The sequence below is a fragment of the Archocentrus centrarchus genome, chromosome 7 (genome assembly GCF_007364275.1).
Source record: "Archocentrus centrarchus isolate MPI-CPG fArcCen1 chromosome 7, fArcCen1, whole genome shotgun sequence".
Taxonomy (NCBI): Eukaryota; Metazoa; Chordata; class Actinopteri; order Cichliformes; family Cichlidae; genus Archocentrus; species Archocentrus centrarchus.
Window position 1 is genome coordinate 26,341,499 of NC_044352.1, and position 13,863 is coordinate 26,355,361.

The 13,863-nt window shown below is 40.6% G+C and overlaps 1 protein-coding gene across 2 annotated transcripts; it reads right to left on the reverse strand.

The window, feature by feature from the left end:
- Positions 1-397: 397 nt before the first annotated feature.
- On the reverse strand, positions 398-11,680 carry xpc (xeroderma pigmentosum, complementation group C). 2 transcript variants are annotated; one of them, XM_030732932.1, is made up of 14 exons: positions 11,569-11,680; positions 10,064-10,354; positions 9,847-9,943; positions 9,331-9,415; positions 9,074-9,231; positions 8,762-8,882; positions 8,571-8,660; positions 7,216-8,085; positions 6,756-6,916; positions 4,665-4,746; positions 4,061-4,192; positions 3,750-3,919; positions 3,020-3,113; positions 398-2,899 (listed from the first exon to the last, which is right to left on the reverse strand). In XM_030732932.1, the coding sequence occupies exons 1-14, from the start codon at positions 11,678-11,680 to the stop codon at positions 2,573-2,575; spliced, it is 2,790 nt and encodes a 929-aa protein (XP_030588792.1). In that variant the 3' UTR covers positions 398-2,572. The 2 variants fall into 2 exon arrangements, with proteins under 2 accessions (XP_030588792.1, XP_030588793.1); XM_030732933.1 differs by lacking the exon at positions 11,569-11,680 and having other exon boundaries at positions 2,573-2,899; positions 9,331-9,412; positions 9,843-9,943; positions 10,064-10,078.
- Positions 11,681-13,863: the final 2,183 nt, after the last annotated feature.

Genomic DNA, 13,863 nt, shown 5'->3' on the forward strand with positions numbered 1-13,863 from the left:
GTGATGGCTTAATAAACTATGGATTACCCTCTGCTGTGCTTCTCAGCATTGCTTGAGAGAGGTCGAGGGCAAAGCCCTCGAGGGAAATGGTCTGGTAATAGCGTGGAATCACTGAGGAAGACAATAGATCTTCTAATGCAGCTGGTGTTCAGCCAGTCGTTACTGCTGCAAAATGACACATTTTACCTTTGCAGTTTAGGCTGATTGCTTTACCTTTAAAATATGCCTCGCAATTTTCTTGAAAAACATTTAAGCAATCATCACCTTTTCAGAAGGAAATATCTTTATTTTCAAATATTTTGTTAGCCAAAACCACTTTTCTAATATTCAGTTTAAAAAAAAAATGTAAGACCAAAATTATTGCAATTTTGTATTTTTATAATTAGTCTTTATTTTTGATTCAGCTTAGTTTCAGTTTAGCTTTTATTGTTTGAAAATGTTTCATTTTAGTTTAGTTTTTATTATTCTCAGTGTTACGGAGGGTGTTTGTCAGGGACAATGGAGTTCAAAGTAGATGTTATAACACTAATACAACACTCCCAAGTCTCAATAAATAAATGCAGCAAATCCTCATCAGGCTGGTTGTGATAACAAATTTTACCAAAGTGTCAAAGATTAAAACTGGGGACGTTTCACCCTGTACAATGTTTAGTTTGTTTGGCAAGTCCAGTCTAATTTAACTGTAATAACCTTGATGTAAACATCTGGAAAGCCTGGAAGATAAAAAATTATGAACTGTCTAACGGACACACACCTGCCAGTGTTAAAGCAAATTCAACTGGCAAAAATTGAATTGAATCACGTGTCAAACAATGAAGGAGCCCCCTGGAAAAAGAAGTTTTCTCTTGTTTGAGGCCATGCAATGGGTGCAATAGCTTCTTTGTAAAATAGTCTTTACAGTAATATAAAACTGGTTTAAAACAACAAAAACAAACTTCATAAGCTCTTTTCCTGGCAGTCATTTTGTAGGTAAACACAGATATTTCACACTGACTAAGGCTCAGTGCCTAAATACAACTGAAGCTTCATCAGTGTCATTAATATGTCATCAGTAAACACCTGTGTTTACCATTTCAAGCTGTCTTTATGAAACCAAAACAAAACTGTCTTTAAAAATCTCGGATTAATAAATACAGACAGCAAAATCTATAAGAAAAGCATTTTAAAAAAATGTTACATACATTTAAACATTTCTTACAAAAATACTTTTCATACAAGAACGGTTAGCAACTTTTTAAACGGTTTAAAGATATTTACTATGGAAACTATTTTTCCTCAACAGTGACAAAAATTTTATTTTAATCTCAAAATTTCAACTTATTAACTCAAACTTCTAAGAAAATAACTCGAAATTGAGAAAATGACTTGAAATTTCAAGTCATTAAGTTGCAGTTTGAGAATTACTGATGACAAAGATAGTGGCAGATAGTGACAGTGGCAAAAACAAACTTCAATATTATACAGACAAAAGTTGTGAAATGGTGACAAATATGTGAAAGAGAGTAAGAAAAATACTGAACAAAAATAATGATGCAGAGAACAGCAGATACAAGCAAACCGCCAGAGACCAAAGAGACGACAAAGAGGAAGTGAAGCTGCTGATGAGAAATTAAGAATGAAACAACAGTTCTAGTGATTTTCAAATTATACGCTCATAAAAACTGTTAGATGGTTCACATACACTTTGTCAGACAAGGATTTGCTACAATTCAAAACCACAAAGATCTACTTAAAAGTGCACAGTGGTTGGTTGCTTACAAAAAGTTAAAAAAAAAAAAAAAGTTTTCAGCTGACAAAAATAAATCAACAGTACGAATTTCTGTAAAAAAACAAAAACAAACATTTACAACGAGCCAGTAAGAAAAGCTAAGCTGCATTTGTTCAGACCTGCAGGTTGGGAAAACCGCTTACAGGGAATGTGATAAAACAGCGGCAGAAGGTGGCGCAGATGCTGTGGTAATAGTCGTGATGGGAATACTTATTTTTTACAATCCTTTATTATTTGTAGTGTTAGCACAGGAGGTATATTGTGTTTAATTGCCATCAGTTCAAGTCAGCATGAGCTCTACGTGGCAGCTTTTGCGTGCTCTGTTGGCTCAAACCCGTACTGTACTGGTCAAAGTCTGAATATTTGCAGAAGGTGTAACTGCTATCAGTGCCTCATGTTAAACACATACATGAAGATGTAAGGACACTTCCGCGGTCTCACATTCATTTTATGTTTGTTCTCTCCACAACAACCTCCACTGTACATAAACTTGTTTTTATTTTTCTACTGTCATTTTGTATGTCCATTAGGTTCACATATAAAAGCTTCCATAAAGCAGCTATGAACAGTGATGAGGCGGAGAGTTTCACCTTCTCCTCTCATCCTGTGTTTCCGCTCCTTCCTGCATTACTGCCAAAGGTTCCAGGGCATTTCAGTGATCCAAACTATTTACCCGGCTTTGAAGTGATGTGACAATTTTCTAAACTAAATACCGTGAGCAGTCAGTGAAGTGCTCCTTTGACAGCAGAATGGAATCAATCAGTTTATGAAAACCTGGAAACAGTTTTGTTTTGATCTCCAACATCACACTTTCTCAAAGGGGAATAAATGTTGCTCTTGACCTTTCTTCTCTCGTTTTGTCTTCCTCTTCAGTCCTCTGGCACTTCCACTGTCCTCTTCTGCTTGTCTGTTCTGGGGCCAGGACATTGCAAGAGTCTCAGATGCTGTCTTAGCTCCAGGACTTCCACCCTCGACAGCCTCCTCATCTGAGGAAAACCCGCCGGTGTCCCCTCCATCAGCGAGGCTTCCCAATCCCTGGTTCTTCTTGTTGTAACGCTGTTTAAGCCTCTCTCTGATCAGGAGTCCCTTCACCAGGAGAGTCCAGTTGGAGATGGCCCGCTTTTCTTTTTTCTAGAAATTGCAAGAAAAGAAAAACTGATTTGAGGCTAAAGCCAGTCGCGTACAGGTTTCAACTACAGGTTTCAAATATATATGATAATACAATGGCTTGACACACACACACACACACACCTCTTTCTCCTTCTGCTTCTGAAGCTCTTGTTCTTCCACCCACGCAGCTCTGAGGATCTCCTCGTGCTCCTCACACACAATGTAGCCATCAGTGCTGAAAAAAACCCCCAAAAACACACAGGTAAGCAAATATTTCCGTACCTTTAACATGCATTTATTCCATTTCTTTCTTTAGTAGTAAAAACATGCAGACTTTGGTGCGTTTATTTTAAATACTGAAATGATTAAATGCAAATGCTTACAGAGGGGTAATTTTACCCAAAGCTAACTAATGAGGTGAAAACAAGCCCACTGAAAACAATATGGATAAACTTGGAAAGCAACTAATTAAGCTTCAAATAAATAAATGAAAAAAAAAAACAAAAAAAAAAAAAACAAAACAATAACACAGACACACAAACACAGCCATGATTGAAATTTGAAGACACTTTTGGTATTCTCATAAAAGTGAGTCTATGCAGGAAAAAAAAAAAAAAACATTCACCCAAACCTTTTGGGAATATATCACGATTAAATGAGTCTTTCTAGGAATCGATAAATGCATGGATAATAACATACATCAAATGCAGGCGCCTACATGTCTGTCATAGTGTCTGTGTTTGTGTGGGTAGAAACTTTGAAAGTCACTGACTCTGAGTGCAGTTGTTAAATCTGAGATTCTCCCATATGATCGTATTCATCTGCTTAATTGTGTTTACATCCCAGTGAAGGCTCCCCAGAGTCATCTTACACAGCGTGCGAGTATCCTCCATGGAAGTCAAAACCTGTGACTGCAGGCGCAGCGTCAAGGTTCAGTTTCCTGGCCACGCGGTGCAGGTTGGGCAACCTGATATGAACACAGCCCACCGGCAGCATACAGGGCTTAAACAGGTAGACGTTACCATAGTCGTTACGGGGAACCTGGAGGAAATATATATGATAATGGCACTGAACTGATCAATGACAGTCATTGTAATTCACTGTAGTGACTTTGTAGTTTCTTAGGTTATCAAACTCAGTTCCATTTTATCTTCTGTATGTGACTCTCACACAGGCACAGACCTTCCCATCCACAGCTATAGGCGGCTGGTACTCTTCAGTCTGCCATTCTCCAAACAGAGCCAGGTCATTCTCATCCTTCGACTCAGACATCATCCGGGCCTTACGGGAACGGTTAGAGAAGCCCTTCACCATCTGGAAGGAAAAGACACATTTATATCACAAGTTCATAAAAATCACCAAGCTCTCTGGGATTTGTACTTTTATTTCTTCTTGCAAAATCATGCTTATACTTCCACATTATCTTTGTGTCTATTCAGCACACTCTGGCTGAAAATGCAGCCTTGCTGTTATGGTTACTGCTGCCTGACACCGTTGGCTCACTGATCCAATTAAGACAAACTAGGATTTAAAAGCATCACTGCTGCATGAAGAATTCAATGGATCTGCACTCAGCAAAACATCAGCGCCGTAACAGGAAATAAAGGTTTGCAGAATTTTATACCTCACATCAACTCAAAATGACATCATTCTTGAAGACGCTGACAAAAAAACCTCTGTGTAGAAGTAACAGTTTATACATATACACAGACTGAATTACAGACAACCAGATATAACAGAGAAACGAACCACACAAATATTTCAAACCTAAAAAAACAAATCTTGCCTTGTATGGCTCCTCTCCTAACCGGACAGTCCTTGCTTCTTTCAACCACGTGTCTCTGGAGTGGAGGGTGTGCACACAGTCCCTAGAAACAGGTAAAGATTTAAATGAATGAATAATGAAAGTTTTCCCCCCTCCCACACTGAGATTCCAATTTTTCTTGCTCATTGGTTGAGACCATTGCAGACTCCACAACAGGAGTCTCACTTATAACTGATTTAAAATGTATTTAACTGTTAGTGTGAACAGTGTCTAAGATTAAGCTACAAAGGTGTTTCTAAGCTAGCAGAGCAAAGCTATTAAAACCGAGGCTTAAAGCGCAAAACAGCGCCACTAGATGGCAGGCGGGCATTGATGCTCACAACCATGTTGACTTCAGCACTGCAGGCCAACATTAACACCCTGCGACAATTTCAAGCAGTGAGAACATCAGTGGCTGAAGTTCCACACACGAGAAAGGGCAACTTCACAATGTTTGACCAAATTCTCCTGACAGGTTCTGGAGCTCAACTGCAAAACATAATGAACATTTTTTTTTTTTTTTCACAGGGTTATTGATGTTGATTCATATTTCTTACTCGATTTCAGATGGCAGAATATAAACACAGCACTTCAACACAAACACCTCACACAAGCTGTCAAGCACAGTAGTTGAGGGGTGATGATATGGGCTTGTTTTGAACTCCATGAACTCCTCTGTATACCAAAGTATTCCAGAGTCAAATATGAGGCCATCTGTCCAACAGCTAAAGCTTGGGCCAACCTGGATCATGCAACAGGACAGTGATTTCAAGCACAGCAACAAATCTACAACAGAATGGGTGAAAGATTAAAGACTCAAGGTGTTGCAATGTTAAAGTCCACATGCCAACCTGATTGAAATACTGTGGCGGGGCCTTACAAGAGCTGTGCATAAAGGTTAATGAACTGTAGCAACACTATAAAGAAGAGCCGACCTAAATTCCTCCGCAACGATCTGAGAAACTGATAAAGTCATAAAGTAAAGTTATTGCTGCTTAAAGAGGTTCCACAAGCTACTGAATCATTCCTGTGAAAACACCGAGTAAACACCTAGTGGCCATCTGAAATTTCTCAAATAGACAGGCTGGCTGCAACAATCCATGAGAACAACTGAAGGAGGAACATCCTGCAGCTGACTTCACTGGAAATCAAAACGTTTGCAACTTTTTCCCTTCACAGTCCTGCATATATTTCAATTCAATTTAAATTTATTTATAAATTCCCAAATCACAGCAGCTGCCTCAGCAGGCTATCAAATAAAATCAATGAATAACACAAGCAAGCAAACAAAATCTGAGGTATCTGTAAAGTCATTCTTGATAGTAACTGTCAGGCTTTATCAAAAAGCAGTCTGATCTTAAAAGTAAAGACTGTCGCTGCCTCTTTAACATCAACTGGGAGTTGATTCCATAAAGTAGGAGCTTGGTAACTAAAGGCTCTACCTCCAGCTGTACTTTTAGAAACTCTAGAAACCACCAGTAAGCCTGCATTTTGTGAGCAAAGTTCTCTATTTGGATGACACGGCATCATGATGATAGGTCAGGAGGAGGATTTTAAACTGAATTCAGGGAAGGGACGATAATAAAAGGGTAATGCGCTCTCGTCAGTATTCGAGCTGCTGCATTTTGAACGAGCTGCAGACATTTCAAAGAGCTCTTGGGGAAGCCTACCAACAGAGCGTTACAATAGATGTCACAAATACGTGAATAGGTTTTTCAGCATCACTTTTACGTAACATATTTCTAATTCTGGCCACATTGTGTAAGTGAAAGAAGGCTGTTTTACATGTTTGACTTATATGAGCTTTAAATGATAAACCACGGTCAAATAAAACTCCAAGGCTTCTTAGAGTAGAACCTGAAGTTATATTGATGCTGTTGAGGGTGACTCAACAGCATCACATAGAATTTTGGGGGCCAAGTGTAATAACCTCTGTTTTGTCAGGTTTTAGGAGAAGATATCAGGATTTCCAATACAGACCAACTAGGTTAACACAGACCACACAGTATAAAACCATTCCATGCAGCGCATCTTCAACTAAAATTCATCCATGATGAAAGTTTAACTACTTACCGAGAATATACCGGCTCCCCTCTGCAGTACCCCAGCACAGTGGCTGTCGGAGGATAGACGGCTTCATACTTCAGCAGGTGTCTCTTTAAAGCGTACAGCGGGTGGTTCTTATACTCTGCTACAGAGACTGGCATTGGTTTGTTCAGAAGTTTATTCTGGAGCTGGGTGTGCAAAAAAGGGAAAATAAAGAAAGTTTCACTTTAAGTTAGTCCGATCATTGTTTCTTTTCTTTCCACTCTTCCACTGGTATTGATGTGAACAACTGATGGAAGACCTCTCTGTAATTATCTCTGATGAAATATGCAGTCATTTCTTAACTTGGAGGAAAGAATTCAATGTTTAAAATATAGCCGAGGAGAGATTTCTTCAGCCTTTCCTGCTAATACGTATGATGCATACAGTACACACAATATGCCCACTGATTTTGGTAAACAGAAAAACACCTGTCACTTTGACTCACCTCCTTGTCCTCCTTAATATCCCTCTCATCCTCCGGTCCCAAAAATGGCTGAAGTGTTTCCTCCCACCAGTCATCATCCACCCGCCTCTTCCTGGATGATGTCATCCAGGTGTGGTCGTACTTCTTTCCCAAGTCTTTCACAAACCCATCTCCGTCCACGGACACCACGTACGTCACCGGTGAGGTTGCATTCTGGGAGCAGAGATGAGGCATCCCAACACCGTGATCCACATCTACGCAAACCCAGGAAGAAGTTTTCTCCAGAAACACTTCCAACCACTCGTCTGCTCCAGGTCCTTCTTTCTTTGGCCCACTCCTCCTCTTTGTTCCCTTGCTTGTTGTTCCTTCTTCTTCCTCCTCTTCCTTCCCTTCCTCCCACTCTCCATCCTCCTCGTCTTTTACCCGTTTTTTACCTCCACTGCTTCTTCTCTTTGGAGCTGCTGTATTTTTGTTGTTTGTGCCCTTGGCTTTTCCTTTCCCCTTCTTCCCCTTTGTAGATTTAACCCCACTCTCCGAATCCTCACTGTCATTCTCACTGGAAGCTTGAAATTCATCCTCATCACTAAGCCCTTCCTCCTCCTCCCCTTCGCTGTTGCTCTCCTCCTTGTAGCTGACCTTTGAGGCGACGCTGCGGCGTTTCGAGTTCTTTGGTCTCTGCCCTCCTGATACTACAGCCCTCTTCTCTTCCTCCTCATCCTTCTTTTCTTTCTTCTTTGCTTTCTTTCCTCCTACGTCTCCTTTGATCTTTCTCCCTCCTGCTGGTCTCTTGGTGCCAGGAGAAATCTTTGGCTCAGGGGAGTTGGTCTTGGATGATTCTTTGCTTGTGTTGCTCTTTTCTGGGGCACCAGAAGATGTTCCAGCCCCTTTAGCCTGCAGAAATGAGAGATTTTCTGTTTGTAAGAACAGAACAACCTTAAAATTAAATAGCAGCTAATACTGCATAGCTGCAATACTGAGCAGTGAGCAGAAATACTGTATAAAGACGTATACATTTATCAATGTGACATAACTGGTGTCTTTATCCTTTCAATTAAGTGCTTGGCAAGTGTGACACAAGAGCTTAGGCTGTAGCTTCTGCAATTTAATTTATATTCCACTTCATTCAACTTTTACAGGTTAACCTGATTAATGAAGATCAGGCCTTCCATGGATAAACCACCAATGTTCCTTTAAGTAGAAAGGTCTCTGGAGCTTGAAAAAAGGCGACTGGACGTCTTTTTGTCCAGTTGCGGAACATTTAAGTAGAAAGCTTAAAAAAAATGATTTTCTATACATTAAACTGCAGCAGTTATCCAACTGTGACTGTTGTAATTATACTGCAGTATCATCTAAAGGGACAAATAAACTGTTAGTACCTTGGCTGATGGGGGTTTGAGAGGAACTGGCTGTAAAGACAGAACCAATCGGCAGAAGAGCTGCAGAGACCTCAGGACCAACAAAAACAGCTGCAGGAAACACAGGAGCAAAATTATTTATTCTTCATTTGTACGTGCAACCAGGGGACTGGTTTGCAGAAAATGGACCAATCTCACGCCAAACTACTAACATGAGTCATCTCCTGGTGGTTTCTGGCTGAGACGCTTGCCAGTCGCTTCTCCAGAAGAGCCCGGGGGTCCGGACGCTCTTCACAGGGAAGGCTGGGATTGAGGGTAAATGTCGCTCTAAACCTGGAAAAGAAGTAAGTTGGACAGATGGAAATGGAATCATAAGATATGGTGCTGATAACACCAGCTTACCGATGACTGGTGGCTTCTGAACAGTAGGTATAAAGTTCAGTACTACATCTACTGTCTCTGATGTACAAATTTCACAGTAGTTTCAGGCATCACTATGCAGATCACATTTTACAAGCACACACCATTTAAGCAGCCCAGAGAGGTAGCTTTGGTCGATGCGCTCCTTAGCTACCATGGTAAAGTGGGCAGGCAGCAGGGACAAGGTGACAGCCAGCAGGTCTGGTTCACTGCACAGCCTGTTGCGGAACATCCCACTGGCTATCAGGCACATGAGGTGGACCTAGGAGACCAATCAAAGGAAAGTCCCTGGATCGTTAGTCAGGGGTGAGCTAGAGAAGCACTTTGTAAGAAAAGGTAAAACTAAAGTGTGTGTTTTCACCTTGTGGGTGTCTATCAGCAGGTCCTTCTTATATCGGTTCACCATTCGCCTCAGATACGTCTCAAGTTCTGCCTGCTTTTTTCTCCTGGCCAATCAGAAATAATGATTATTGGGTTAAAACAAAGACTGCACATTCATGCAAATGTAGATAATGCAGTTTGCACAAAATCATCATTTTACACATGATTACAGGGTCCTTCCCCCCAACACCCAAAATTCATACAAGTGTACATTTGAATTAAACTCCAGGGTCTGAAAGAGCTTTCCTAAATATAATGTGAAACTAAATTAAAGTCTTTATTTAAGTTATGTTAGAGATTCCTGTGTTTCAATAATGAGGTTTGTTTGTTTTGATTTATTTTGGAATCTGTTCCTGTGTGCAGTTCATGTTACACAGACAGCAAGGCATTTTAATCTCAAAAAATAATTTATGCAACTCGTTTTATTTTGCACAACAACAGTTTTGAATTTAATATGCAGCAAGTGGACATCCTGACACTTTCTATATTTACTTACTTCTTTCTGACTTCTGGGGTTTCGATCTCAATCTCTACAGGCTGAGAGGGCAGGACGGGTTCTAGTGGATCAACTGGACCCAGCGGCTCAGCGAGCTCTGATCGAGACACACACACTATTCATTTCCTGTGTTTTCCATCGCTCCCTGCTCTGCATAGGAATTAAAACAAAAACACTTGGAATTGGAAATCACAACTGTTAATGATCTCGCACTTACCTTCCACTTCCTCCCAATCGTCCTCATCTTCCTCACTCTCCTCCTCTTCTTCTTTCTCTGGTTTCTTGGTGTTCACTCTAACCAGAGGTGGTGGTGAGGTCACCATATCAAAGTCATCTTCACTATCATTCTCCTCCTTAACAGGAGACTGGAAATATTTGCTGGCTTTGACAGTGGTGCTGGTGTTGGATTTGGAGGACAGCGTATTCCCTGCTGCTCGCTTTGAGGGCAAACGTGGCTTAGGAATGACCTTCCTCTCAAGCTTTTCCTCTTTCTCTGCGATATCCTCACCTGGATAAACAGATGGAAAGATGTTTTTAAGCCGCTGTGCTTGACTGATAATAAAGGAAGACACATTGATACAAAACTAAAGTATAATCACCCAAAACAAACAAGACAACCACTGACTATCTTTGTTTTATTAATGTGGCATGTTGTGAGCCAATTATTTGAAAGGAAATGTGTTTTTTTGCTACAGGAAATCGACCAAAATGTGTCAATTTTCAGGAGCAGTTATAATTTTCTGCAACCTTAAAAGCCACATGATGGTTGATCTCACCGTAGGAGGAGAAACAGGATTGTTTATCTGAGTTAAAGCCACTGTTTATGAATCATTTATCACAAAACATGAAGGGAAGGGCGAATAGAAGCCAGATGTTTGTATTGGAATTGACCAAGAATCTCACAATTAGTATATCCCTTGTAAATACAGCACAGAATCAATAATACTCCCGTTCAAATACACTTCAGAGATCATATCTGAGGTGATGATTCTTCTGTTAAGTACAGCACTGTGAAAACTGCATTTAAAACTGGAAGAATAACAGAACGGAAAATGCTGGAATAAAGACCAAATTGCAGACAGAGGCAAGAGGCTTGAGAAGTGAAGAAACACACACACACACACACACACACACACACACACACACACACACACACACACACACACACAGGAACACTATCAATACACAAAACATGGTTTGTGTTCTGGTAAGTGGAGCACAGATGTGCATCTGGGCCAGCAGATCCACTTCAGCAACCATGCACATCACTCATCAGTGCACCTGCACACTGGATGCTCATACAGTGCCTTTAGGGCGGCAGCTCTAATAGCTCACACGGTTCATTCTTTCCAATGAACTGACTGTGTTGAAATATGCTTATATTTATGTCATATGACGCTATAATTTCACAAAAAAGCTGCTTTTCAGTGCAAAGGGAATGGATGGCAGAGGATGTTTCACATGTGAACAGTTTTATAATGCTATGAAGCAGTATGTTGGTTTACTGCAGCTGAGGCTGATGTTAGTCATCTGTGTCAAATTCTTCCTCATATGAACACATGTAAGTTTATTCATGACCTCGAGCTCCCTGAGCTGAGTCTGTCTGTGCTAGCTATTGGGATACTCCTGTGTGCAAAATTCAGCGCTGTTACAATGAAGACAAGAGGTTCCGTTTATTATTTAACAGCCAGACAGATTTTCAGCAATCCCGACTTTTCATACCAGCATCTTTCTTCCTTGCTCTCGGTTTTGCCTCGCTGCTCTTCGCTTTCAGCACCTGCTTCAGTTTCTTTGTGTCGGTCCCGGTGTTCGCGCACTCTTTCCGCTTCGCCATGCTGTTTGCCGGCAGTCCAAAAATTATTTCTTTAAATATGTCGCTGGCAGAACTAGACGAGCCGTCGTCCCTCAGCGCGCCACATGGTATTATATAAGGGAAAGGAAACAGCAGTTACCCAACACTTCCATTCAGGAGTTTTCATAACACCAGAAACTGTACCCGGTTGTTTTGGAGGTCGGGCCTTGACGTCATATCCGCTCTCCTGTCTCCTTAGTCTTCTTTGCACCTAAGCAGACCAAATTCAACTCCCTAACCCACAAGCTAACAGCAGGGTATTTTTAAATAGGCCGACACCAATATTTGATTATATCCGTGCTGCTGCCTTTATGGGCTTCTGCATATATTGTGGTGTTTCAGGGAGATGTAATACCACTCTCCGACACTGAGAGGCGGTGTTGTGCTTTCCTTATGATTTTTAACTGGTGAAACCCTTAAGGAGGCTCACACATCCTGATACTTAATAAGTTTCATATTCACACGTTTTTAAGAGCTACAAGAGGCTTTATAAAAGACAGACTCATGCCGAACGCAACAATCTGGCAAAATTAGTCAATTATCAAATTTATATTATATGATGAAGCATTTAGCCAGAAGCATCCTCAATGAGTTCAACTGTAAAAATCTACAATAGAGCCACAATATTAGAAGAACCTCTAGATATTATAATTGATTGATATCATTGAGTTGTAACCAAGCATGTTTTCCATGATATGTTTGAACGGCCTCATGTTCAATGCGATGAAACAGACTAACTGGGCAAATTTCAGGGTGGGATTTTTAAATATAGTGTAATCAGTGGAGGTCAGTGGCTGTGTTGTATATGAGAATAAGAGGCTGAAAAGGTGAAAAACACTGTGGTATTTTTTGGAACTGTTATTCATTGTGTAATGCAAACCGTATACATATATATAAAAACTAGCTGTGAAGCCCTCAACAGACAGCAGAGCTCAACAAAAGTGGCCAAATATGATTCATGAGAACTCTTTAAATGCCTTTCTCTTAACAAATTGATTTTTTTTCTTTCTGTTCACCACAGACCCCATGTGTCCCGAAGGATGTATTGAGTTGAAGCAACAACCAGAAATAAAAGAGAAGAAAGTCAGTCACGATTGGATTTTACTTTAATGTAATTCTGAACAGATTCTGCATGGTCACCGTGGACATGAGACCATTAACAGCCCTGGCCAGCTGTCTGTCAAAATCACCTTGTTTATGGAGATAAAAAAAAAAAAAAAAAATCCTTTCCAAACAGGTACGGAAATAAGAAGCAGAAAAGCTGATTTCATGTCATCAGAAGCAAATACGGCAGACTGAGGACTCTCTGTGTTGCTCTTGTGTGTTGCTAGAAGACTGAATTGGCAGTAGATCGTTCCAAGTACACGCTGTGATAGAATTTCAAGGTTTTTTTTTTTTTTTTGGTTTGTTTTAGTGGTTGATACAATTTAGTACATCCCCAAATGTTATTTCCCACCTCATCCTGTGCTATTGTAGGTATTGTGAATAGACTGTTGTTTCTTTTAAAGACCTTGGGCTTCACATTAGCAGGGGTTTCCTGACAGTTATTTTCGGAAACTCTACACAAGCAGACGTGAATGGGTTTTTTTGTTTTTTGTTTTGCTTGGGTTTTTTTTGTCATTTGTGCATCAGCCACCCAGCGCAATGCTGGGTTTTTATCCCAGTGGAACCCTGAAAAAGACTTAAGTGGGTAAACGGCAATGCCCGAGCAAATTCTTTATCTTGTTATTTGTGCGACGGGTTGGCGTGACTCCCCTGAAACAAGTTCTGCCTCTTGGTTCTGAATCAATTCGGTTCATTTCAGTTCAATTTAATTTTCATTCAGCTCTGTATCGATCATATTGAGGTTCTGTGGCAGATGTGTGTGCTTCACTTCAGAGAGCCATCTGTCAGCTGATACAGTCAGACAGCTTCAGACTGACTCACTGCAGTAGGGGCCTGATGGGACCAGGGGGCCCTTTCCATACGTATGCATGCACCATACATATCCATAAGTATTGCATGCATACACATAAATGAATGCATGTTTATGTGTGGAGAGCTTCTGCGAGAGTGTGTGACAGGCTTTACCTTTACGGTCTTGTGGATGTGTACATGCATATGTGAGTATGTAGGCTAGACAAGAGTGTGCTTACACATATAGTTGTTAGCATGTGTATGGGTGA